The sequence below is a fragment of the Musa acuminata genome, chromosome BXJ2-3, assembly GCF_036884655.1.
Source record: "Musa acuminata AAA Group cultivar baxijiao chromosome BXJ2-3, Cavendish_Baxijiao_AAA, whole genome shotgun sequence".
NCBI classification, from domain to species: Eukaryota; Viridiplantae; Streptophyta; class Magnoliopsida; order Zingiberales; family Musaceae; genus Musa; species Musa acuminata.
Window position 1 is genome coordinate 640,357 of NC_088340.1, and position 24,229 is coordinate 664,585.

Genomic DNA, 24,229 nt, shown 5'->3' on the forward strand with positions numbered 1-24,229 from the left:
TATATGTATATGTATATGTATATGTATATGTATATGTATATATATGTATATGTATATGTATATATATATATATATATATATATATATATATATTCTCATTTATGGCCCTATCGATTTACAATTTTGATATAAAACATGAAGCAACCTTTATTCTTTGTATGATTGAAATCATGCATTGTTAAGCATCATGACTATACAGTGAAGATGGGTTGAGCCCTCGACTTTATCTTAGCTACATGAAGCCAATTGACAATTGTTATATCCTGACACTTTCAATGTAATGTATTGGAGCATAATAATGAGTCATTATTAGCGCGATATTTGTTCAAATGTTCTTCAACCCTATATATTAATCTCGAGTGTCCTAAGTGATCACCATGATAATATTAATTTGAATGACTCGTTATGTTCGAGAAATACTCGATAATCCCATAATATCACTCCATAATATAATTTCTCATATAATCTTTATGATTATCAGTCTTATATATATAAAAGGTCTCAATTATATTGACTCATTAAAGCCTATAATTTTTTTAATTCTATATATTTTTTTTTTCAGCTCTATTAACATGAGCATTTTAGGGATTTTTATGGGGCACACCTTGATTTAGTTATTGGATTTCTATCAAATTCACTTATTTCTTGATATGAACTTGCATGAAGCAACTTGATACATTGGACAACCAACCAACTTAGGAAAATAAAATACCGACATATCCAATTAATAATAAACCTACACATTAATTAGAACTCTATGGTAATCTTAAAATCAGAAAATGGTGATTTTATTGCATCAACTAATAATAAGAATGGGAGAGAAGTCAAGCATAATTATGATATAACCACTGTTAACAAGCCTTTTGGTGGCCTCACCCCCCCCCCCTTATTATACAAATTTGCTGTCATGTTTTCATACCTAATGTTTAGATGTCTCTATATAATAGTATGGAACATAAAGGGAACAATCAACTTAGTTTAGTGCAATGTTACATTAGAAATAAGATTATCAAAACATTTGGATAATGTATTTAGAATAGCTCTTCATACTCACTTTTTACTGTATGATACATATCTACTAAATATTAATGTTATTATTTTTAAAATTTTCTCAATCAATTCAACTCAATGTACCCACCATGTGGGTATGCATTGTCTTCACTTTTGATCGTTCTCACTCATACCTCATCTCCTTTCACTCTTGATTGTATCTCGTTTCTTTTCATCATCAATCATATATCATCTTTGCCTATCATTTGTCGTACATTAATCTTATTCAACTTTTGATCATGTCTTTACCTCCTCTTGCCTTCGATTGCTCTTGGCCATGCTCCGTCTCCCTTTATCTATAGTCACACCTTATCTCCTCTCGCTTTTGACCATGCCTTGGTTCTTTTTTTAATATATTAAAAAAAATAAATATTGACTTATTTTTCTTATTAATGTATTATTTATTTGCACAATTATTAATTATGCACATTCAATATGATTCCAAACCTATCGAACCTAGATGTGAAGATACAATCAAGTCCAACTAAATTTTCTACAAAATTATATTGGGAGAATGCCTAACAAAAGTTCATCCGATGCTCATGTCAATAATAGGATTCAGACGTTTCAAAGTTTAGTTGTATTATTAGCTAGAGGGAGATTGATCTTGAGACCTTTTTATAATAATTTATAGTGATAATTAGAAGAAAAAAAAAAAGAGTGTTTAATTCATGTGATAGTTGTGTGAGATTATCAGACATTACTCAAGAGTTGGTTTAACTATAAGGCATTTTAATTAGTATAATCACACATCATATTAATTTAACAGATCATTTAGTTTATGTGTCAAATTGATAATGCATCCGAGTTCACATAGTGCTCGTGATGATATACTATTTGATTGTCCACCTGTCAGATTCCCTTATCAATAATATAAAGTGTTCTTTATGAGATATGAGATAGACAATTGTTTAGAATGATTGATAAGTGTAAGAAAACTATTTATGAGATATATAGATGTTTGGAATGAAAATGACTAAATCAACAGTAATTGGGTAGCATAACAAAGGGTAAAGTCTAGTTTCAACAATGTGACTGTGTTATTTTTCAGTAAAACAATTATATATAGGAGTATGCTATACAATTTTGAGGTGTTTAATATCATGAGATTTAAGAAAAAATATTTTTTTAATTTATTTGTACTATCAAAGTATAATGCGATGATTAATGTAATACCATGATTAGTGTTGATATATTTTGGATTAATGTTTAGGCTCAACAAAGTTAATAGATCAATTATTATATTAAGTCGAGTTATAACAAATAAGTATTATAGTCAATTTATTATTGGACACCGTGAGGGATCTCAAAGGATTACCTATAGATAGTGAGGCTAGAGGATATGTTATAGCATAGAGTTATCACTTAAATTGGCTTCTGATGTATTATACGAAGATTCGATCCAAACTATATTAGACTATGAAGATTTTAAACTCTCGAGGAAGATTGTAATACCCAAATTTAGTCCTACCAAATATGTTATAGTTAGCTTAGGTTTAAGATTATTGAGTCAATGGTTTAGGCTCAATAAGTTAATGAGTTAGTTATCCCATGAGATTAGGCTTAATTATTTTTTACTAGTAGTTTATGCTCAATAGAGTTAACAATCAGTTATTCAATGAAAACGAGTCATAACAAATTAGTATTAGAGATGACCTACTTATGGTCATGGAAACGGATTCGAGTATGAAAATATTATTCATGAATAGAGCGGCTGATGCGTCTTACTATAGTCTATTTTAAATATTTAAGTTAATGATTTAGGTTCAAGTAGTTAATGACTTAATTATCCATAAGGCTAAGTCTTTATAAGTTTTTAAATAAAGTTTTTAAACGTAGATAAAATATATAACTTGAGGTGCAAAGAAAACATATATCATAAAACATTCAACGAAGATATAGTAGATAATCATCTATTGAAGTAGTGGGCATAAGATTCACATATGGATGTAAATTAAATTAAATAGACTATGATACTTATTAAATACCAAAAGATATCATGATATTCTTATTATAAAAACAAGAACCATACAAATAAATATTCGTATTATTGTAAGATAAATGTAATAAGTGAGATGAGACAAGATAATCAAATGGATGTGCACGATGGTGATGTTAATTGCCATGAGATGTTTCGATATCTTTTAGTGTTGTAGCAGAGGATAAATTATTATTCATCAAACTTAACTAGCCATATGTCCCGTAACAGTGGTGTCCTAAGGAGAGATTCCTCACAAAAATATAAATAGAAAGAAATTTAATAAATGTTCTATTTGTCTTGAAAACAAGATTGAAAAAGCAAAAAAATATTTGAAAGATTAAAGATTCAAGAGAGATGAGAGTTATGTAGATATTGTATAATTTATATTTAGAGCTATATTATCCTTGACAATAATACAACTTAATCCTTCGAGTAGAGATATATTTTGTGTATCTAATGTGACATGATAAGAAGCAACATAGTCAATCAATAATCCTTTAAGTATCCTTAATTTCTCTTAAAAAAGTTTCTTGCACCACTATGGAATATGTAGCTTGTATGACAATTTTAATTTGATTTATCTTAGAGATCTTGGGTTTATTAAACCTTGTTAGTCCGATAAATTTTTTTCTATCTCGAATATAATATTAAAAAGGATTTGAATGCTCTTAGATTATATTTAGAATTTTATCCACTATCCACTATCATATTATAAATTTATTTATATACTATTACCATATGTTTTATATTTATAATTTTTTTTACTTTGTATACTATTATCACATAATATTTGTATGTACTATTACCTATTTTAAAGGAATTATTCTATAAAATGATGATGTGACAGTTAAATAGGTGGACCGGTAATAATGGTAGGGAGTTTACATGTCAATTTTGCATTGTAGGTCGATTTCTTTCTCCACATTAGGTCAAAGATTCGGTTGATCGGATGAGAGCTACAGAGGAATTGGAACGCGACGACTGAACGTCGTGGGGGACGACACATGGAATGGTCAGAACTGGGAACCCATTGTTGGCAACACCTCAGTCATGGGGGGGCGGCCCCAACGCATGCCATTGAAGCGTAGACAAGCAAAAAGAAGAAGAGTCACGAGCTCACGTACTTCCAAGCACCAAATCTGAAACTCCCACCATCCTCCTCCTCACCTCTCTCTCTCTAAGAAGAAGACTCACGAGCTCACGTACTTGCAAGCACCAAATCTGAAACTCCCACCATCCTCCTCCTCACCTCTCTCTCTCTCTCTCTCTCTCTCTCTCTCTCTCTCTCACACACACACACACACACAGTGCTGTGTTGTGTTCAGGAGTTGCAAACAGGTTTCTGCTGCTTCGCAGATGCCTTATTGTTTACTCAACTTCTTTGGTGTGGTGATACCCTACAGAAGGCCGCACAAGTTAAACAACAAATATAGCATAGACTTGCTAGTTCGGTGATGCACTCAAAGCTGTCAAGAACTGCTGTTTCATGAATCAATCATTCACATAGAGACAAGGGCGTGTCTCTCTTCAGATCCACAACCAACATGTCTTTACCGCGCGATACGCTACATTAATGCATGGAAACCTCAGAGCAACCTCGGGTATGTTCATGGAGAAGATAAATAATTATTGCCTTGTTACAAGTGTGGACATCTCGCCATTCCGAACCTCCAAAAAGCTCATGCTGCTTGCATTTTTTGCTCCCGAGTTCTCTTCCGAGTCAAAAGCCTCTTACTAACCACACTCGAGACGTTGGTGAATGCAGTGCTGTGTGCAGCTCGATGCATGGGCGAGGCTTTAACACCGCGCTCTAGATCTGCATCCATGAGGACCATCTCTGGCTTCCTTGGATGCTGTAAAGTAGTTTCCTTCGACACCAATCCATGCACTCTTAGCATGCATAATGCAGAAAAGATCGGGCATCTTGTGAATGTAAGCAAAACCACAGTGTATTAATGGATTGGGCCAGCTTGCAAGACTGTCAGTGCAGTTGCCTCACTCTCCGGACTAATCGGCTTCTTCACGTGAACCCTAGTCGAGCATTCCCTTCAAACGCTATATATGTCACGTTTCTCACTCTCGAAACCTTCCACACCAAACACTGGGAGTGGATCCCTCAGCAATGGACTCCTCCAATACCTCAGCCGTCCTCATAGCCTTCATGCTCTTGCTCTACTCCACTGCGCCCATTGTTTCCGGCGGCTACTGCCCCCCTCCCATGCATAAGCCACCTAGATCCAAACACCACAGGCCTAGGTCTCCTGGAGGCCCTCCCACAGGAAGACCACCTATCACAGTGCCGCCGGTCATCGGTAACCCGCCGTTCACCTTCCCGCCAGTGATCGGAGGACCGCCTGTTACGGTTCCCCCGGGCATCGGTGGGCCTCCGGGTACCAACCCACCGGGGAACAATCCTTCCGTTCCTTCTCCGGGTGCGCCGGGGTCGACGACGACATGCCCCGTGGACACCATCAGGATCGGCGCGTGCGTTGATCTGCTGGGTGGTCTCGTGCGCGTCGTCATCGGTGATCCGGTGGTGAATCAGTGCTGTCCGTTGCTGCAAGGACTCCTGGAGCTCGAGGCTGCAGTATGCTTGTGCACCAGCATTAGGCTGAGGCTTCTCAACATCAACATCTACCTGCCACTGGCACTGCAGCTGCTGATTACGTGCGGGATTACTCCTCCTCCTGGTTTCACGTGCACCGTTAATTAGAACCGAGTCCGGCTTCCTCACCTCGAGTTAAGACTCTACACTTGTTTAGATTCCAAACCACTCGAGCATCTGAACCTTCTTTCTTCCTTCTTCTGATATGCTTTTCTTCTCGATATGTAGCAGGTCGACAGAGAGTATCGTATCTTACTAGCAGATGAGTAATGGATGCAGGTGTGATTATTTTAACGCAGCTTCTTGTGGCAATGTGTTTGTGGTTGGTTTCATCAGTTAACGGAGTGAAGGAATGCATGCATGCATGCATGCATGCATTTCCTCGTGTCCTCAGGATGTTGTAATGGAATCCAATAAAGAGTTGTCGAGATGTGGATTGTACGCTGCCAGTGCAAGTATTGGCTCTTGCTGAATCCTAAGTGCACTCTCCACTGTTCGGTGTCGGAGCTACCGGACCTCATCAGCCACATTCATCACTGATTTCTTCTGGGTTTCATCATGGACCCCAAAAAGGAGTTTTTACTGACCAAACATGATAATATCTTCGCAACCTTGACAGAACTCTATTGTTGGAGTCAGCACGAGCTTTGATACATAAATGAACTTAGAAAGAAAAATTAGATCTGAAATCACGTACGGGGACTCTTAATTATATTGAATGATCGATATTCCATTGTCAAGAATACCCTTGAGAATATTATCTCATGTTGATATACGATAGTCTCCATGTCATGTTGTTTCGATCTCATCAAATTAATTAATAGGTCACCATATTCATGAAATTACTTCGTGATTATTAGTTATATTCACAATTCAAATTATTCTCTGTCTTTAGTAGGCAAACAAAAATAGTCGATAAGATGAAACCTACTGAACATAGAGACGCTTGCTTTCGATCACGTCCGTTCGATTCCCGACTCGAAGATCCTGAAATCTCGTCCGTCGATCTGGCCGTGCCGCAGATTGGCGTTAGCCTTCGATATCCGGGAAAGATGTGGCGTGAATTTTTTTTGTTTATATTGTTATTTTATTGTAAAATTAGGACACACAGCAACTTTCCGGAAAAACCCCTTTGCTTATTCAAAAACACAGAATATTTTACTTTTATACACAAATGAAGAAAGAGAGATTAAAAGGGCTACCATAAACAAAAGGTTAGATGTTTTGCATATTTACTCTGCAAAAAAAGCTTTTTTCTCCTTATAGAATTTGATTAAATGTATATCCTTGACAATTAAGATTATTATATATATATATATATATATTTATCTAAAAAGAAATCTGAAATTGGACGATCGATTGAAATGGAGTCATCTATTAGAATTTCTAAAAGCTAAGGGGTGTTTTTGTAAACAATCATTAAAAAACAATTAATAATTAAAAGTAATATAACAATAAGGAAATTATAAATTGGGCGGTACATTCTCCTTCGCCGGCCTCTTTCCACGGTAAAGCGAGTCTCCGAAAGAGGATTGGAATTCCTCTCATGTGAAGGCAAACCTCCGCCCTTTCGCCTTCCCTCTCCGTTGATCTCCGAGATCGGGTACTTTTATCTCGTCTCTCGCTTGTTGGTTCGATCGATGCGGTCTTGCGACCGAGAATTCGATCTGTTGACCTTCTTTTGTGTCACGTTCTTCGGGTTTTATGCCTGGATTTTGTTAAAATTTGATTGAATCTGAGGAGTTCGCGCGTCGTCGAGGGTTTTGATCTTTGCAATTTTCCTATTAGGGTTGCTGTTGGTGTTTATCGTAGCGCAGATTAGGGTTCGGACGGGATTTCCCTGACGATTATGGGGAAAGATTTCCCTGGCGATTATTGATTTTGAAAGGGTGGTGCGGTATGAAACCTCTCTTGATAGATTTCTAGATCTCGTGAATCTTGATATTCTATGGGATTTGTTTATGATTTCGTAGTGGATTCTTACTAATGGATTTATGTGTATGTCATTCCAAGCTGCCTCAGCTGTTGTTAGGTGCGATAGCTATAGGGTTTTTCTTGATAGCGGGTTGCAGTATTAAGGGCTTGGTAAGTTAAGAACATGTTTTGCTGGGGTTTGGGCTTCTTGGGATTGATTAGTGAACTTGAGAGGGAGGAGTAAGAGAACATGTACATGTTATTTGTTCATTTTCTGAATGTTTTGGTTTTTCTTTCTTGCTAACTATCATGCCATAAAAAATACTGGTAATTTGTTGTATGATATCGTGGTAAATTCTTAAGCTTGCAATGGCGTTGATGTGGTATAGTTGTTTTTTATTTTCTCTAGGTAGCATTTGCATTTGTTCTATGGGTGATGATCTTTCAGTGGATGGCACAGCTCTATCTTCTTGGGATCTTGCACAACGACGATATGACAAGGTACTTATTCATTCCTTGCTTAATGTGCTGGAACAATTGTAGGCTCAGATTTTTATCATGTTGGAAGTTGTTGTTAACTGCTTGCTTATTATATTGAGTTGGCTACATACGGGATATTCAGGATTTCTTTAGTTAGACCATATCGTAGGATATTAGTCTGGTGGAAGCGTATAGACTGCTTGCAATATAAACTATCCATATCATTTCGTTGCTTTTTCCCATCATTATCTATTCGAGTAGCCAGCTGCTTCTCTTTAACACATTGTTCCTGAGTTTAGCATCATTTTCTTTTGTAGTTTTTTTCCTTCATCTTTTCATTTTGTTGTCATCGGCTTAGGGTTGTACTTGTTAAAAATAATGATATATGAGGTTTGCACACCTTTTTCAAGGAATATCTTGCTTTCATAGAGATAGTGTGCTTTATTTGGCAAATTTTTATGATGTTTGTTAGGCACACATAATTAATTCTAATTCTTTTATTCTTTAATGGTGATAAATAATAGGAAGGATATTTTCTTGCATTTCCACTTTAGTTTATTCAGATATGAAAAAAATTTAATATTTACTTTGGGAAAGTTGGATGGCCAAGGGCAGAGACCAAAACACATTCTTTAGTCTCTTCTTTTTCTTCTTTCATGTGCACCTCCAAAATGTCGAGGCTCTATGCATGTAGGATCTAGTTCACCACTCTTTTCCAGCTCAAGTGTCTGTCTTCCATGCTCTTATCAGCGTCCTTGATGTCCATGTGTTTTTTTTTTTTGGCAATCAATCACTGAGTCTTGTTTATTGTATTTTTGTGATCAATCACTGAGTTTTGTTTATTGTATTTGATAAGCTTAATATGAACTATGAAGTTTCCAGGTATTGATTCACAAAAAATTATCCATGTTGTACAATGCCGGAACAGTCGATATTAATGGGATACTGCTCATTGTAGTCTTCATATTCACCAATGTGTCTAACCAACATTTGTGGTTCTTGAATGGTTATCCTTAATATGCTCAAGAGCATCATTTGATCACCAATAAAGATAAGGTGCAGTTGAAGATTGACAAAACACAGTATTAGCACACACCTAGGCAAACATGCATATAGAAGAATGGTCTTGCTATATTTTGATTCTCCAATTCCATAGCAATTTCTCATTTTTTAGTCGTGACATATAAAACACCATATTTCTCCACCACAAAAAGATACTAATATTCGAATTTGCCTTTTTTTTCCTGTTTATTTCCAATGATCTGGATCATTTGGAACTTGGTTGATCTTCTCTATGAAGTTGTGGAATAATACATGTTTTCTTTGGGTGCAGAATGTTGAGCTAGAGGAGAGACTGCGAAGGTCAGCCTCATCGAAAGTTCCCTCAGATCCCAATATATGGCTACAAATGCGTGAAAACTATGAGGCTATCATTCTTGAAGATCATGATTTTTCTCAAAAGCATGATGTAGAGTATACGCTTTGGCGATTGCATTATAGGAGAATTGAGGAGTTCAGGGCACACCTCAATGTTGCAGCATCTGCCGGTTCAAATGCATCACCTGCAGGGAAGGGTCACATTCGGCCTGATAGAATCAAGAAAATCCGTAATATTTTTAAAAGTTTCCTGACAGAAGCAACCGGATTTTACCATGATCTAATACTGAAAATCAGAGCAAAATATGGCCTGCCTTTTAGTTATCTTGATGAGGGACCTGAAAACCAAACTGTTTCTACAAAAGACGAAAAGAGATCAGCCAAGATGAAGAAAGGACTATTATCTTGTCACCGTTGTCTGATATACCTGGGAGATCTTGCTCGTTACAAAGGACTGTATGGAGGAGACTCGGTTAGTCGTGATTATGCAGCAGCTTCTGGTTACTATTTGCAGGCAGCTTCTCTTTGTCCTTCAAGTGGCAATCCACATCATCAGGTTCTTCTAACTAGTTTCTGAAACATATATATGGTTCTTTATGTTCTCAATGCAGGGCTTCAATTAATAGTGGTTGTTACTTCTCAGACTCTTGTGTTTGTATTATTCTGGTTATTGTCATGTTTCTTATATGCGGATAACTTCCGTTTTGCCAGCTTGCCATACTTGCTTCTTATTCGGGTGATGAATTGTTGGCAATCTACCGGTACTTCAGGAGTTTGGAAGTGGAAAGTCCTTTTTCAACAGCAAGAGATAACTTGATTATAGCTTTTGAGAAGGTATGCTATTTACACAACTGACCGATGTGCCATTTGATTGTGTTGACAGATCTTTTGGGAAGTAAAATAGTAAAATACACTCTCCGATTAGGTAGATTTGCCTGCAGCCTAGGACACTTTCTATTATCTCAGATCATGGCTTTGCTGCCTTCATGAAATTCTGGTCTTATGTTATGCTGAACATTATATGGCATTGTTAGCTGTCTTCAGCAAGTAGTTATTGCGTAATCATCTGGATATATTACAACCTTCTAGCGAAGGATGATGTGCACTTTCAAAGTAAATGTTTTTGATCCTGTTCTCTATCTTAACCTTTGATGACCATGATACTTTATAATTGGTTGGTGCAACTTTGAGGAATTTCTTGCAAAAGTAACATTGCTCGTGTTGTTGCATGACCTCATGTTTTGCATAATATCTTCTTTTTGCTTTTTTTCATTCAGCTTTACTGATTGATGAGTACTTTCACCTTTTCCTAACTTTATTTTTTTCTACAGAACCGGCAAAATTACTCTCAATTGCCCAGAAATCTGAAAGTTCCGTCGGGCAGGGCACCTGGTACAGGTGGACAAGGTACAGTAGGTGGGTTTCTGGCAAAAGATTCTGAAATAGAAACCATTGTCAAAGAGCAAGATTTAACCATTTCAGAAGTATTTAGATCTTTTTGTATACATTTTCTCCGATTCAGTGGCATTCTCTTCACACGGACAAGGTACTTCAGTATGACTTTTTTCAGTTATGCATTTTTAAGATACTTGCATACTCATTGCTCAATTTTACAGCTTGGAAACTTGTGGAGAAATTTTGTCCTCGGTAATAAGTGATCTTCACTTGCTTCTTTCATCTGGTCCCGATGATGTGGTTAATTTTGGTTCTGATGTTGCTGAAAATGCATTGTTCATTTTGAGGCTTGTTGCAATTGTTATATTTTCTGTACATAATGTGAAAAGGGAGTCAGAAAACCAGTCATATGCCAAGATCTTACAGCATACAGTGTTGCTGCAGAATGCATTTACGGCTGCCTTTGAGTTTGCTGGTTATATTACAAAGAGATGCACAGAGTTACATGATGCTGCATCAAGCTTTCTATTGCCAGCTATTCTGATTTTCATTGAGTGGCTGGCATGTCATCCAGATGCAGCAGCAGGTATTAATGTTGATGAAAAACAAGCTTCTGCAAGATCATTCTTTTGGAGTCAGTGTGTGTCATTAACAAATAAGCTTATGCTAACTGGATTTGCATCTATTGTTGGTGCCGATGATGAAACCTGCTTTTTTAACACGAGTAAGTATGATGTTGGAGAAAGTGGTGACCATCTTGCATTATGGGAGGATTTCGAATTGAGAGGATTCTTACCCCTAGTGCCAGCTCAAGTCATTTTAGATTTTTCAAGGAAGCGTGTGTATGGAAATGATGGTTTCATGGAGGACAAGAGTTCTCGTGTGCAAAGGATCATTGCAGCGCTACGGGCTCTTATGAATGTTGTTAGTATTGATCAGCAGAGAATTTATTTTGATTCCAATCTGAAGAAATTTGTAGTGGCTACAGAGCCTCCATTATCCAAAGATCATGTGGATACTGACTTTCTTGATGTGCCAGAAACAAACGATATAAATCAAGCCTGTCAAATTCAAAGTTTGGCTGAAGTTGGAGCAACACTATCCAGCATGCCAGGTCATGATATGACACTATGTAAGCTGCAGCCGCATATAGAAGGAGAAGAAGAGGAAGAGATTGTCTTTAAACCAACAGTTTTTGACAAAGATCCTAATGTAATTGCTTCAAAGTCAACTGTTCAAGATGTCAATTCCATACAAGTTTCAGCGTCTGGTCATTGGACACCTTATGTACCAGAGCTCCCTGGACCTCCCATTAGTGTTCATTTTTCAAGTGCTTTAAATGTCAGTTCACAGTTGCAAACAACTGGCCCTAATGTCTCACAAATGCCTTTGCAATTTGTCAACCCTGATGCTTCAAAATGGTCCGCTGATCATGAAGCATTCTTACATGATGGCCTGAAGAAGATGAACGCAATACAAAATGGACATTTTGGCAATCAGATGTTGAAAGGGTTTCCTAATGATTTTCATCCTACTCCATTTTCATTTGTACCTCCTGATCTAGGTGCAGCAATTACTTTGCCTAGTCATCTTAAAGCTACAGAAGTTATGGTACCTTCAATACTTGACACCATGGTACATTCAGGAGCAACCTTTGATGGTCTGTCTGATAAACTCACAGCAGCAGTACCAGCATCAAGAAGAAATCCCGTAAGCCGTCCTGTTAGGCACCTTGGGCCTCCACCAGGTTTTGGCCATGCTTCATTCAATGAAAATGTTCGTAATTCTGTTCTAAAGAATCAGAAGCCGCAGACAGATGCTTATAGCTGGCTAGATGGTCATCAAGCTCCTTCAGTGCAAGGTGTGGAAATGGAGAACTCTTTCATACAAACTGCACGTCAATATCCGATTGTCACTACTGCTACAAATAGTACCTCTGTGACCAGCAATTCCATATTCCCGTTTCCAGGGAAACAAGTGTCTAAGTCGCCGCCTCAGATGGAGGCAGAGAGAAGTTCCCAAGATTTCCGTCTTTTTGAGCAACTGAAGCCATATGCTGAAAAGCAGCTTCAGCAAACAAATTTGCAGCATCCGATGATTCCTGAACAGTATCAGTCACTTTGGTCTGGCCGGTAGTTCACATGAAACTCTTTATGAAGATTATCATTGGTAATAAAGAACCAACATTATAGTATTTTTCTGAAATTTGCATGTTATATTTGAAGAGTAATGGAGTTTGTCTAATTATGAACCTTCTGCTTTAGTTGTTGCTGAGAATCTGTCACAACGTTGGCCTGCAGCTGCTGGTGCTTGTCGAATTGGGCTCTACTGCTGTGGCTCTCCTGATGTAGTTAAGTTAATATCGAAGTGGTTGGTCTTGGGAGCAATGCAGGTGGTTGCCCTTGAATTGGTAAGTGCGAATTCTCCGGCTCCCACTGTCTTTCGTCATGGTTACTTAATGGTATTCAGAAGATGTTAAAAGATTTGATGAAATTTCTTTTTTTTTTAAACATATTGTTTCTCTTACACTAGCCTCACATAATCATTTATTAATAACAATTTCTTTTTCGTCATGGGCAAGTTATTATTGTGCTAGTACTTATTATGATCCTTATTTGATTGGTATGTAGTGGATCTGTTGACTACTAACGACAGGGAGCCATTTATCTTTTTATCACTAAATTCCCTTGTGATCTGATCGAGCACTTCATGAAAAACAAGGAATGATATTAAATCAAATATTTCCTGGTTTTATTTGATATATTTTATTTATTCAAATGAATTCGAAGATGGACTTTACTGTTTCTCAATTCTTCAAATTAAAGATGGATTAACGTATCCTAGTAGTTAATAGTTTAATGCTGCAGGGATTTGGTTCATTCCATTGTAAGTCTTTTGTTCTCTATCTTCTCCTTTTGGCTCATGTTGTCTTGGATCCCCTCATCAGGTCACAACTAAAACCTGAGGGAAGAATGGAAACGGTGAGAGGAGTTGAATGGAAGAGAGGTGGAAGACAGCAAAGAAGGGAACATACCAGAGGATGAGAGGGAGTGTGTCAGAGAGGGAGAGAGAGAGAATGGCTAGTAGGGGGGAATTGGAGGGGGGTGTTTGTATTTGCATTCACATATATATGATGAATCGTGAATTGGAAGGCACCTGCAGACCCAACGGCCGCTAGTGATTCTTTGGGGTACTTTTGCTGATTCCACAGCAATATGGAACATACGGCATTGGATGTGGTATATAAGTTTCCCAGGATGCATTGGGATGCAGCTCAAACAAGATAGCGCTCTCTTTGCATGCAAAGGGTATGGGGTTTGGTACCCTGCATATCCAATTGTCTGGGCTCCAAATTGTTGCGACCTTATGTTTTTGCTATTTTCTATACTTTTCTAGTGATATTGGTACTGTAGCATATGCCAGAGCATACAAGTCTTGTACACATGAAATCTTAATAGAAGTAGGAGATGACAAGGTATTCATGGCATTATATTATACATTATTATAATATAATGATCTCGTACACTGTATTATCCAAGGTTCGTAATACCGTACCGTACCAGAGTTTCGACCTGGGCTCGGTATCGGTACGGTACGGTATACCGCTCGGTACACCCAGATGTACCGAGCGGTATATTCAGGCATGCCGAGCACTGTAGCAGCACTACAGTGCTACAGTACTGCTACAGTATCGGAACGGTAACATATGGTCCGCGTACCGTAAGCCTGTCGGACCGGTACTGCAAACCATGGTATTATCTTAAATAATTGATGATCATCGTATGTAGAAGTAACAAGAACTATACCAATCATTTAAGCAGATGTTAAAGAAAGCACTTTAAAGCCATCCATGATGAGGAAGCTACACATCCTAACTACATACATTTTGCCATTATTCAGTACGTCTTGATTCCTTTTATAATAAGATCTAAGCGGCTGATTTACATTATTCAGTATAGTAACAAGTTCAGGTTGTACTGGATCTCTAATATGTTATGGAGTACACTACACTGTACAGAATGAATTTGAGCAGAGTTAGTTTCTGACACGGGCATAACATGTACACGGCAAACATTTTAAAGTGTTCTTGCCACATCGAGTCGAACTTTAATAAGGTGTATGTACCATGTACCAAAGAGTGCTTGTCATAGAGGTTTCATGAAATTCTTCCAGACTATGGTAGAGAAATAGGAAGGATTCATTGAGTTGTTCAGGCTCTATAAATTTAGACAACTAAAAATTGTGGAATTAAATATCAGTGTCCTTCTATACCAATCTATAATACGTCAACAGACCTTATGGTTGATTAATAGCAGTTTGTCTTCTTTTTTTTCTTTGGGACTTGTTGGTCCATGGATACCAAATGTGCATTCGGTGGCCATACCCATTCAGATGGCTAAGAGTCATGCTTCATTCATGATATATCTGTTTATGATGTGTTAGGCAGAGAAGATAATTGACAAAGCCTTAATCTGATTGTTTCTTGTGTCTGACTTTTAAGAGCTGGCTGTTTATATCTAATCATTCTAACTCCTTTAGTAAGAAAGTTCTTTTTTATTTCTTTATACCTGTTCTTTTTTGTTGGAGTGCAGTTGATATCATGACCATATGAATCATGAAAAAGATAGTTTAGGCCACCCTAAGAAATAGAAAACTTAAGCCAGATGCACGCTGACATAGCGTGTATAAATTTAAAGGGACAGAGGTTCCTCAATTTTAAAAGAATAATGATTAATTAAGTTATATTTATCCTTGTATCTCCTCCTTCCAGGATGTGCCGAGTGCTTCAAAAGGATGGTGAATCATGAGCTAGAAGCTAGTCCAGTCCTTGCTTTCCGAGAGAGGAAAGGTCGTGAGATCTTCAACAGGATTTACATGGAAGGAACCTGAGCCAGAGTTGTGGAGATGCTTCTACATCTTATTATCCTCTAGTAGTCATGATGGGTCGTCGGTGAGTGGTTCGTAGATGCCGCACAGAATGTTGTCTTCTTCATCCATAGTAGAAAAGTTGTGGGTTGCCCCTTCGACGCTGCACCAAAAGAAACTTCACACCAAGGCTGCTTATCGATATTGCTTGAATCAGGAAACTATTTGAAGTGCAAAAGACCATTATGCTTGTTGACTTGATGTGACATCTACCTTATTTTCTAGGACCTTGTCTTTCTTCTTTGTTAATTTGGGGCTCTCAGACATCCCAATGTGTTTTGATCTTTGTTTTGTTTGAAAAACCTTCATGAAACAATATGTATGGGTGTCGATGATTGATGTCTTAAAATAATCAATTGCTTGTTTGATAATATCATCTAATGAGTTCGGATAGGTGGCTAATGATCTGTTTGCTGTATGGTTCGGCAGATGCAAAGAGCTGATGAGCTTTTGGTTTCGACATATTACTGCAGTTATTCTTTTGCCTATCTATCGCTGCCACCTCAAAGACCGCTACGAGTTGTTAATTGATGGCAAACTATGTTGAAAGTCCGCAAAACCGATAGTTTTCAAAGGGAGAATTCTATCGTATGTTCTTCTATTTTTTTCTTACAGGCCAATGTTATGTGCATTGATCGTATTGGCTTCCCACTTGGAATGTAAGCTTTAGATTTGTGTGTTTGGGAAAGGAAAATATTGCTCAAAGCAAGACCTGCTGTGGCCTCAATATTGTTATCATAGAGTGAATATTTCGGTGGATAGTGAGTGAGTGCACTCTTATGTAGTCGATAGGATATATCATGATTTGCTAATTGGTTGGTGCACTACTCTCAATGTAGTTGATCGGGTATCATGAGTTGCTTATTGGTTGACAAACTACGTTTGAGATCATTCTTGTCTTTTGTTCGAGGGACAGTCCACCTTTTTTTTTAGTTGCATAATGTTATGGGCATTAGGTGTATTCATTTTCGAAACTCATATATTGTATTCTTTATTAAAAAAAAAAAATAAATAATACATAAAATTTAATATTATATATAGTTTTCTTCTTTTGTTTTTGTTTTTGTTTATATTAAATATTATAAAATTTAATATAGTTGTTTGGATTTGTATTAAAAAATAATTAAAAAAACTCATCTGGGTGTCAATTAAAATATTCTGATTATTATTAGTGCACTGTTACACTAAGCCCACATTTTCTATATTTTTGATCCCATAGCAAAAACGTAGTGGTTTCACATTAGAGTAACTCAACCAAATGACCTCACAAGATGGTGAATGATCCTCACAGGCAACCATCATGTTGACCCACTGGTCAAGCCATCCATTGAACCTGTACACAAAAGTCAACTGTTGGAACACAACAAGAGACTGCATTTTTACTGGCTCGTACGGAAACATGATCATCATCATATTGTGGAAAATGGTCGACCTGCACACATGGCCATGCAACAAAAACCCATGGGGCCAGCTTCCTTCATGGAAGGTTTAACCTTACATACAAGTGCTAGAGTTTAATCGCCTGGCGCCAACACTAGCAAACCTACATTGGCAAACACGATAAGAACACAAGGAACATAAATACTGCATAAAACAGCTCGCAGTCTCATGCTTCTTCAGTGTAAAACATCATGAAAGTGCCTAATCTTTCTGTTATAAGTCGGCTTGACTAGATTTTGATCTTTTCCGCAATGAGCTTTTTGCTACTGCAACATGTTTCTTTGCCATTCCTTTACTTGAAATTCTGTCATTCTCAGTCTCACTGGTTTTCTTTTCCCGTCCTTTGTTATCCTCAGCGGTCTCATTTTTCTTCGAAGTTTCATAAGTTTCCTCTTTCTCGCTTGGTGATTCTTCTGCATCCACATTTTTTTTGGACATGACATTTGTTGATTTCTTTCTTGAAACCTTTTCCGACTGGTTTCCAGTTAAATTCTGTAATTCTGGCACATAGGCTGAAGTCTGCACACAGATATGATTTAGTTGAATAACCATATAAATACATAAGAGAATTTTACACAGCAAGGACTTACTCTGCCAGCAGCTGTGATAAATTCGATCTTCATTCCTGTCAAAAAAGAAGACCGCAATTGTCCTTAATAATAAGTTTTGATATGTCGTTTTGCATACTTCCATATTTGCACACATTCATACATGTACATAACAATAGGTCAGGAAATATTATTTTCTGAATGATTAGTGGCCAGTGATCAGGCAATAAAGAATGTCACTTTCCAACTCATGCAGCACATCTATCTTAAATGTCATGGATTATCTATCATTATACATGTTCTATTTGTTCCTATTCAAACCACACACACACACAGTCATTTTGCCTGGAAGGATTATATTGCCAAGATTTTGGCAACTGACACTGCTTGCTGTTTAGAGCTTGAAGAACTCAAAGGTGCTAATAATAAATATAATTGTGTTGAGGCATTTATGAGTATCATCACATCTGGGAATAAGTTTCTTATTCCTTGGTTTCCAAATGAAATATTAAAGCACCACCTTCTGATAAAGTATGCAATATTCAACTAAAAACAATGAAATGGTGAATTATAAGGGGAAATAGATCTGAATGCAGATAAAGGAAGTAACTTCAGCTGCAGCCTGTTTTACCGAATGCTAAAGGTGTCAACTGATTTTCATCGGCAGGCATAACTTACCAGTGGCCATGCCATAGTGTTGGTCCACCAAGATTATAATTTTCCTTTATAATCTAAACACACAATCTTGAAGCTCCAGACATTACTACTTTTAGACAGCACAGAGTGACTAAAAACGTATTCATTTGATCATTTCCTTTAGCGATTTCTATGAAACTTGAGGATAGCCATTCTGCTATCACTGTATTGTAAATGCAACAATTGTGATAGCTTAAAAGATGTTGCTTTTCATTTTGCTGCATTGGAAAATTATAGCTGAAATAAATCATTTTAGTGTCTAAAGTAATCCCATCATATACTGGACCTCAAGCAAACATGCTATGAAGAACTGTTTCCAGAAGATCATATCTGTTATTAGTAATCACTTCCGTATCTTACAGTATTGCTCTGGCATTAGAAAATTTTAGAACTTCCTTTTGTTATGAGAAACCCTTCATGCTCCTATTACCCAAAAATAGGACCTTTCATTGTTTTGTGACATCTGCATCTCCACCATGCATATACTAAATGATGACTGTCCAGTTGTTTCAAAATTAGTTGATCAGGAATATTAAAGTTGAAAAAATGCATGCTAAGCTATGCCAAGTTGCAACTGCTATGGCAATCCTTATTCGTAACAATTTCTTTTGGTAAGCATGGCATTTCGTTCCCCTTCTCACCATATTCATGTACGACCTTGTTAATTTCTATGACAGACCAAAGATGGATCCACAAGTTCTTGTCGTTGTAGAAGGTCTGGAGCAACCAACACGTATGTACATCTCCTGGAGTCTCATTCCACTATTCACATTAATACAGCAATGATATATGTAAAATCCATGGAGTTGGGAAAGAGTTGTTCTCATTTGAAAGATGTAGGAGGTGATTTTTATGAGTACCATGATACGTTGCATCATTCAGTTCATTTCAATAACAATATTCTAATTAAAAAAAATATATAGCAACACCCATGATATTGTTATTTTGGGCCAACAGGCAAACAAAACTTTACAACATTTTTAAAAAGTTTAGTAAGATGCTAAAAGAGTACTCCGCCATCAACTGATTACCATTTTTTTCAGAATTTGAAACTATAATACCATCCCTAATCCTTAACAAAACAATCCAACCAAGTAAGGCTGAAGAGGGACTGCTTTATTGTCATGGATATCATCTATAACTAACAGTTAGTTTAGTGTAAAATTATAGAATTGGAGCTCCTACGTCCTTTAAGTTTGATTTAATGAGCATGAATTCAATAAGAGGTACAATGTCTTCCAAATCAAGAATCAAATTTTGGATGACTGCTAATTTCAATAAGTTAGACGAGCATAAAAATTAATAATTTGAAATAAATATTGATGTTTTATCAAACCAATCTTTGAAGTTGAAGCAAATGCATTCATTTATGATAGTTGGCCAATGGTTGGGAACCAAACCATCCAATAAAGGCTTTCCTGGGTTTCTTTTCACAACAATAAAAAATCCAATCTTGAGGGTACTGACTACAATGAGCTCCAATTTCCAGAGTCTTGTCAATTAATTACCTGTAAATCCATTTGACTAAAGGATCAATATGATCGATAAAAAAAAGAGTATCTTACCATTGACCTTGCCAGGCCTTTTCCCCCATCGAAAATGAAACAACCATTCTTTCGGGAAACGATTGGAGTCAGCATCAACTTCAACAGCATATTCAATAACCTACAGATATTTTTTTCTGCATTTGTTTGTAACAATGACGAGTTTCTTTCACTTGCTTAAAACTGTCAATTGAAAGATATATAACATTGTGTACATGACTCACCTCTCTGATGCATCTGTGCAGTGACTCACAGCACTCTTTTGACAAGCTTGAAGCAATTTGAAGAGGATGAATCTTGGCCTAAACATTGTCAAAACCTAAAGTGTTACAGACATCTTCAAATGAAAACTTCAACAATTCTATTGTACATGAAAATCTATTATGAACTAACAGAAATTATTCAACACATACTTATGAACGGAAGAGTATGCACAATTAACCAGGCTTGGACTGAGCCTCTGACTGGTGGAACGAGAATAAACAACATATAACATCTTCCGCAACATTATCAATGAGAAACAGACACGCATTGTCACATTCATGGAAGAGAGGTCAAGAACCCAAGGTGGCCTTAATGATGGTTACATCCTGTCTGACTAAATTTGATTTGTTCTATTCAGAAGTAGCAGGGTGGTTGGACACAGTTAATTAAGGAACCTCCTCAAATGAAGCAAGAAACAGACTAATTAGGGGGACCCTTCAAATGATTTCAAAGAAACAATCTTTTATGGTTGGAGATAGAAGAATAAAAAGAAAAGAAGTTGGACCTACCCGCCACAGAAGGTCTACATCTGGTACTTAGATTTATCTGGGAACAGTTTGATACTCCAAAAAGATAATAGTGGTAACAAGTTACAAATTTTATCAAGAAAAAGGTCATTGAATATGTCTAGACATGTATGTAACACAGAAAGGCAACACAGATAACCTGGTAAAGCACCTCATCAGCGATCCAGTTACCAATACCTGAAATATAGCTCTGCATCAAAAGAAATATTCTTATTTAAAAAATGTCATGAAATTATATTGCAAAGTTAAAGTAAATGATATTTTTTTTCAAAGTAGACATCCAAATATATAGGAAGTCAAATCTCATAGTAAAAGTGAAAAACAGCAAAGTCAATATGAACACAGATAATACAGCCAAATTCACTTTACAAGGATTATTTTGAACTTTCAAAAGAAACATTGCAGCATCTATCAATCACAGTCCACCCAACTTTCTGTACACTATACGATTTTTAGGTTGTACAGCTATCTTTGTTGGCTCTCCTATACAACTTAAATCAATTGCGTATACCATAGGAATAATCTTCACTCACCTTTGTGTCCAGAATATCTTTTCTCATTTGATTAACCATCACATTCATAGATCTGCATTTGTCTGATGGTCAACAAGAATGTGATTGACTGATTCTCATACAATGTCCTGAACTTTTATGTCCTCACAACATGGTCAAGACTCAAGATATCTACATTACAAAATTCCTATAACATGGAAAGGAAGTTTTGTTATGAAAAATTTTTGGTGAGCTAGATGAATAATCAATGTTATGTGTCTTATGTCTTACAATTTCAGCCATTAGAAAAACAAACTTCTTGAGAGATGAAGCAGACAAGTCCATCAATGATGATGCATAACTTCTTATGAACCGGAACATATCATTCAGATGATATGCAATTTTCGCAACTTATCAACGCTAGAAAAAGGTGAATAAGATACCATGCCTTTTATACAATGACAGAAGATCAAGTAACATTCAGGATTGGATTTTAACAGATGTAACATCCTATATGGTAGTTCCAATAATAAAATTAACCTGATCCAGTAAAAGAGCCTTTATTGCAGTCTTCTTTTTGCTAAGTGACTCCACAAAGTCACCAACTGGCATAAGCTCTAATAGAGCATCTGGCCCTAGCTCAGAAATTGGAGGTACAGATTCTGGCTGCAATAAACAAAGTTTGTAAGAATAGCGACAATGTTAATGAAGATTGCAATAAAAATATGTGTGGAACAATGAATGTTGGAGCATACATCTTCAAGCAACCGAACTCGGGCAAAACGTCTCTTATCAGTAAAAGAAAACTCCAGCCCATCATCTAGCTGCAAATTCAGTAGACAAGACGTAGCCACGTTAAAAAAGGCTGTTATTGTCACTGAAAACAGAAGAGATAACAAAAATTCATGAGTATATTTCAATAGAGAGATTAACTCATAGCAGCAGGATGATTGCCGGTACATGGTAATTACATTAAGTCCTCAACCCACAAAATGAACCTGATTGAAAAGAATTATTCTTCAAAGGCCACAAATATAGAGGAACATCAGACATAGCTAAGCTTCAAACATGATATTATTACAGTTCCTCTCTCTTCCATCATTATCTAGGGCTCCACTGCACAGAGTGACACGAGAACCCTAACGTGTAATGTAGAACAAGCAGTTGGCTTGACAAGTAGGACAAATCTGTTTTACCAGAATTCTTGATACTAAATTTTAGCAACTTTTAGTTTTTTTATAATTTAACTCACTTTTTAATTAACGGAATAAAGTTCACCGATATATAATCAAAAAGTCAGTACAGAAATTATTTGTTCATTTTCAAAAAAATTCTAACTGAATACAAAGAGTTGAAACATCAACAAGTAAAATTGCTTTCTGCCTAAGTTATCATATAAATGCATCAAACCAAGTTTGCTGATATTACGTAAAGACTACTGCTGTTTTCAACTATAACTAGGCCCTCCTTAACTGGAAAATCTCCAAGTTCAAATCTTCATTGAACCCCTACAACAAATAACGGAGTTCTCATGAAGTAGCTACCTAATGTGCAACTAGTCCTTCAGATATTTACCAAATATGATTGAATGACTTAAAATTAGGTGCCAAGCAGCTCACATCTCTATTGTAAAGAGAAAGGGAGCTAATTGCGACCGTGAAATTCTCATCACAACACTGAAACTGTGAGACACAATGTGTTATAAGCAGAGCATAAGAAAAATAAGCACAGGAAAAGAAGAACTTTTACTTCAATGAACACCTTCGAGTGCTTTGAAGGCCATTCATCGGTATCGCTCACCGCAGACCTAAAAACAACCGAAGCAATTTTAACACCCGATGAAAGCTCGGATTTTTCTATGATTTGATATATACATGACCGAAAAAGACAACCTCTTGTACTTCGTTACTGCGACGCCCTTGATGTAAACGGCACCCGCCATTCCTAGAACCATCGAAGACGAAGCGAGAAGCTTAACAGACGAACGAAGAGGAAGGATTACGATAAGTGGGAAAGGGAATACCGACCGAACTGGAAGGTGGGGAAGGGCGGAGAATCAAGGCGGAGCCAGAGATTCTTGCCCTTGCGGAGGGCGGCGAGGATGGTCTTGCCGAAGAGGGCCGCCTCGAGGTCGGAGCGGGAGACGCCCTCGATGACCTTGAGGTCGTCTGCGACTGAACAGGCGGCGATCTTTTTCCCGGTGCAGTGCTCCTCGATCGCCCGCCGCGCCGCCTCCACCTCCGGGAGTTCCGGCATCCTCGAACCGCTCTCTCCTGGCTTCGTTGCAATCTCCGTCTCCTCTCCTCTCGGCTCGTCGTCGCTAGAAACGAATCGGATCCGCAACGATCTATTAGCCAATTATCAAGGATCCGATAGATTTCGGATCCGCATGTAAATGCATTCATATCCGAGACCCAATAACTAAAATACAATAAACATTTATTTAAGCTAAAATAATCTTAATGATTCTTTTAACGATTCTATTCTTTGAAGGTTTTCAAAATATCATATATATATATATATATATATAATTTTTAGAATTACAATTTTTCTTGCATGACAGTAGATATTATGATTTGATATTAGAGATATGCTTTGAAATAAAAAACTTGATATTGTAAAAGTATTTTAGATTTATTTTTATTTATTAACATTATTCGTTTACGAAAAGATGTTATTGAGTTTTGATTTATCATGCTTAAACGATTTACGTGTATTATTAATTTACTTTTCTATTTAATCTGTCTTTGTCTTGTTGCTTGCGTGCTAAAGTGATGTAAATAAATTAAACAACTTAATATCCTTTAATAAGGGATTTTAGTGTTGTTGAAAAATATCAAAATTAGAGGGATGGGGTACGTAAAGAAGTTATTTAAGATGAATTATATGTGCAATTTTACCGTAATGAAAATTAGCACAGAGGATTGGTCAATGGATAGCTGGTGGCTGTTCCACCCGAAACATCCTAACAAACAGGCGCGGGGTCCTCGT

The 24,229-nt window shown here is 36.9% G+C and overlaps 3 protein-coding genes across 9 annotated transcripts; 2 read left to right on the top strand and 1 right to left on the bottom strand.

The window, feature by feature from the left end:
• The first annotated feature begins 5,111 nt into the window (after positions 1-5,111).
• Positions 5,112-6,077, top strand: LOC103977260 (36.4 kDa proline-rich protein-like). 2 transcript variants are annotated; one of them, XM_065097850.1, is made up of 2 exons: positions 5,112-5,770; positions 5,865-6,077. In XM_065097850.1, exon 1 carries the CDS (start codon positions 5,154-5,156, stop codon positions 5,742-5,744), a length of 591 nt encoding a protein of 196 aa, XP_064953922.1. In that variant the 5' UTR covers positions 5,112-5,153; the 3' UTR covers positions 5,745-5,770; positions 5,865-6,077. The 2 variants fall into 2 exon arrangements, with proteins under 2 accessions (XP_064953922.1, XP_064953921.1); XM_065097849.1 differs by having other exon boundaries at positions 5,868-6,077.
• A 1,043-nt stretch (positions 6,078-7,120) lies between these two features.
• LOC135606716 (nonsense-mediated mRNA decay factor SMG7-like) lies at positions 7,121-16,101 on the top strand. 4 transcript variants are annotated; one of them, XM_065097847.1, is made up of 9 exons: positions 7,121-7,239; positions 7,960-8,051; positions 9,364-9,963; positions 10,119-10,241; positions 10,739-10,953; positions 11,024-12,663; positions 12,772-12,971; positions 13,067-13,212; positions 15,574-16,101. In XM_065097847.1, exons 2-7 carry the CDS (start codon positions 7,980-7,982, stop codon positions 12,936-12,938), a joined length of 2,817 nt encoding a protein of 938 aa, XP_064953919.1. In that variant the 5' UTR covers positions 7,121-7,239; positions 7,960-7,979; the 3' UTR covers positions 12,939-12,971; positions 13,067-13,212; positions 15,574-16,101. The 4 variants fall into 4 exon arrangements, with proteins under 4 accessions (XP_064953919.1, XP_064953916.1, XP_064953918.1 ...); XM_065097845.1 differs by adding an exon at positions 7,425-7,533 and having other exon boundaries at positions 7,123-7,239; positions 11,024-12,971; XM_065097844.1 differs by having other exon boundaries at positions 11,024-12,971.
• Positions 16,102-17,175: 1,074 nt separating this feature from the next.
• LOC135606718 (formamidopyrimidine-DNA glycosylase-like) lies at positions 17,176-23,554 on the bottom strand. Of its 3 annotated transcripts, none has more exons than XM_065097852.1 (10): positions 23,266-23,554; positions 23,131-23,182; positions 23,000-23,045; positions 21,994-22,062; positions 21,779-21,904; positions 20,887-20,937; positions 20,181-20,258; positions 19,978-20,077; positions 17,759-17,793; positions 17,176-17,687 (listed from the first exon to the last, which is right to left on the bottom strand). In XM_065097852.1, exons 1-10 carry the CDS (start codon positions 23,492-23,494, stop codon positions 17,382-17,384), a joined length of 1,092 nt encoding a protein of 363 aa, XP_064953924.1. In that variant the 5' UTR covers positions 23,495-23,554; the 3' UTR covers positions 17,176-17,381. The 3 variants fall into 3 exon arrangements, 2 of the variants coding, with proteins under 2 accessions (XP_064953924.1, XP_064953923.1); XM_065097851.1 differs by having other exon boundaries at positions 22,988-23,045; XR_010484882.1 differs by having other exon boundaries at positions 17,674-17,687; positions 19,978-20,093; positions 22,988-23,045.
• Between the last annotated feature and the right edge of the window lie 675 nt (positions 23,555-24,229).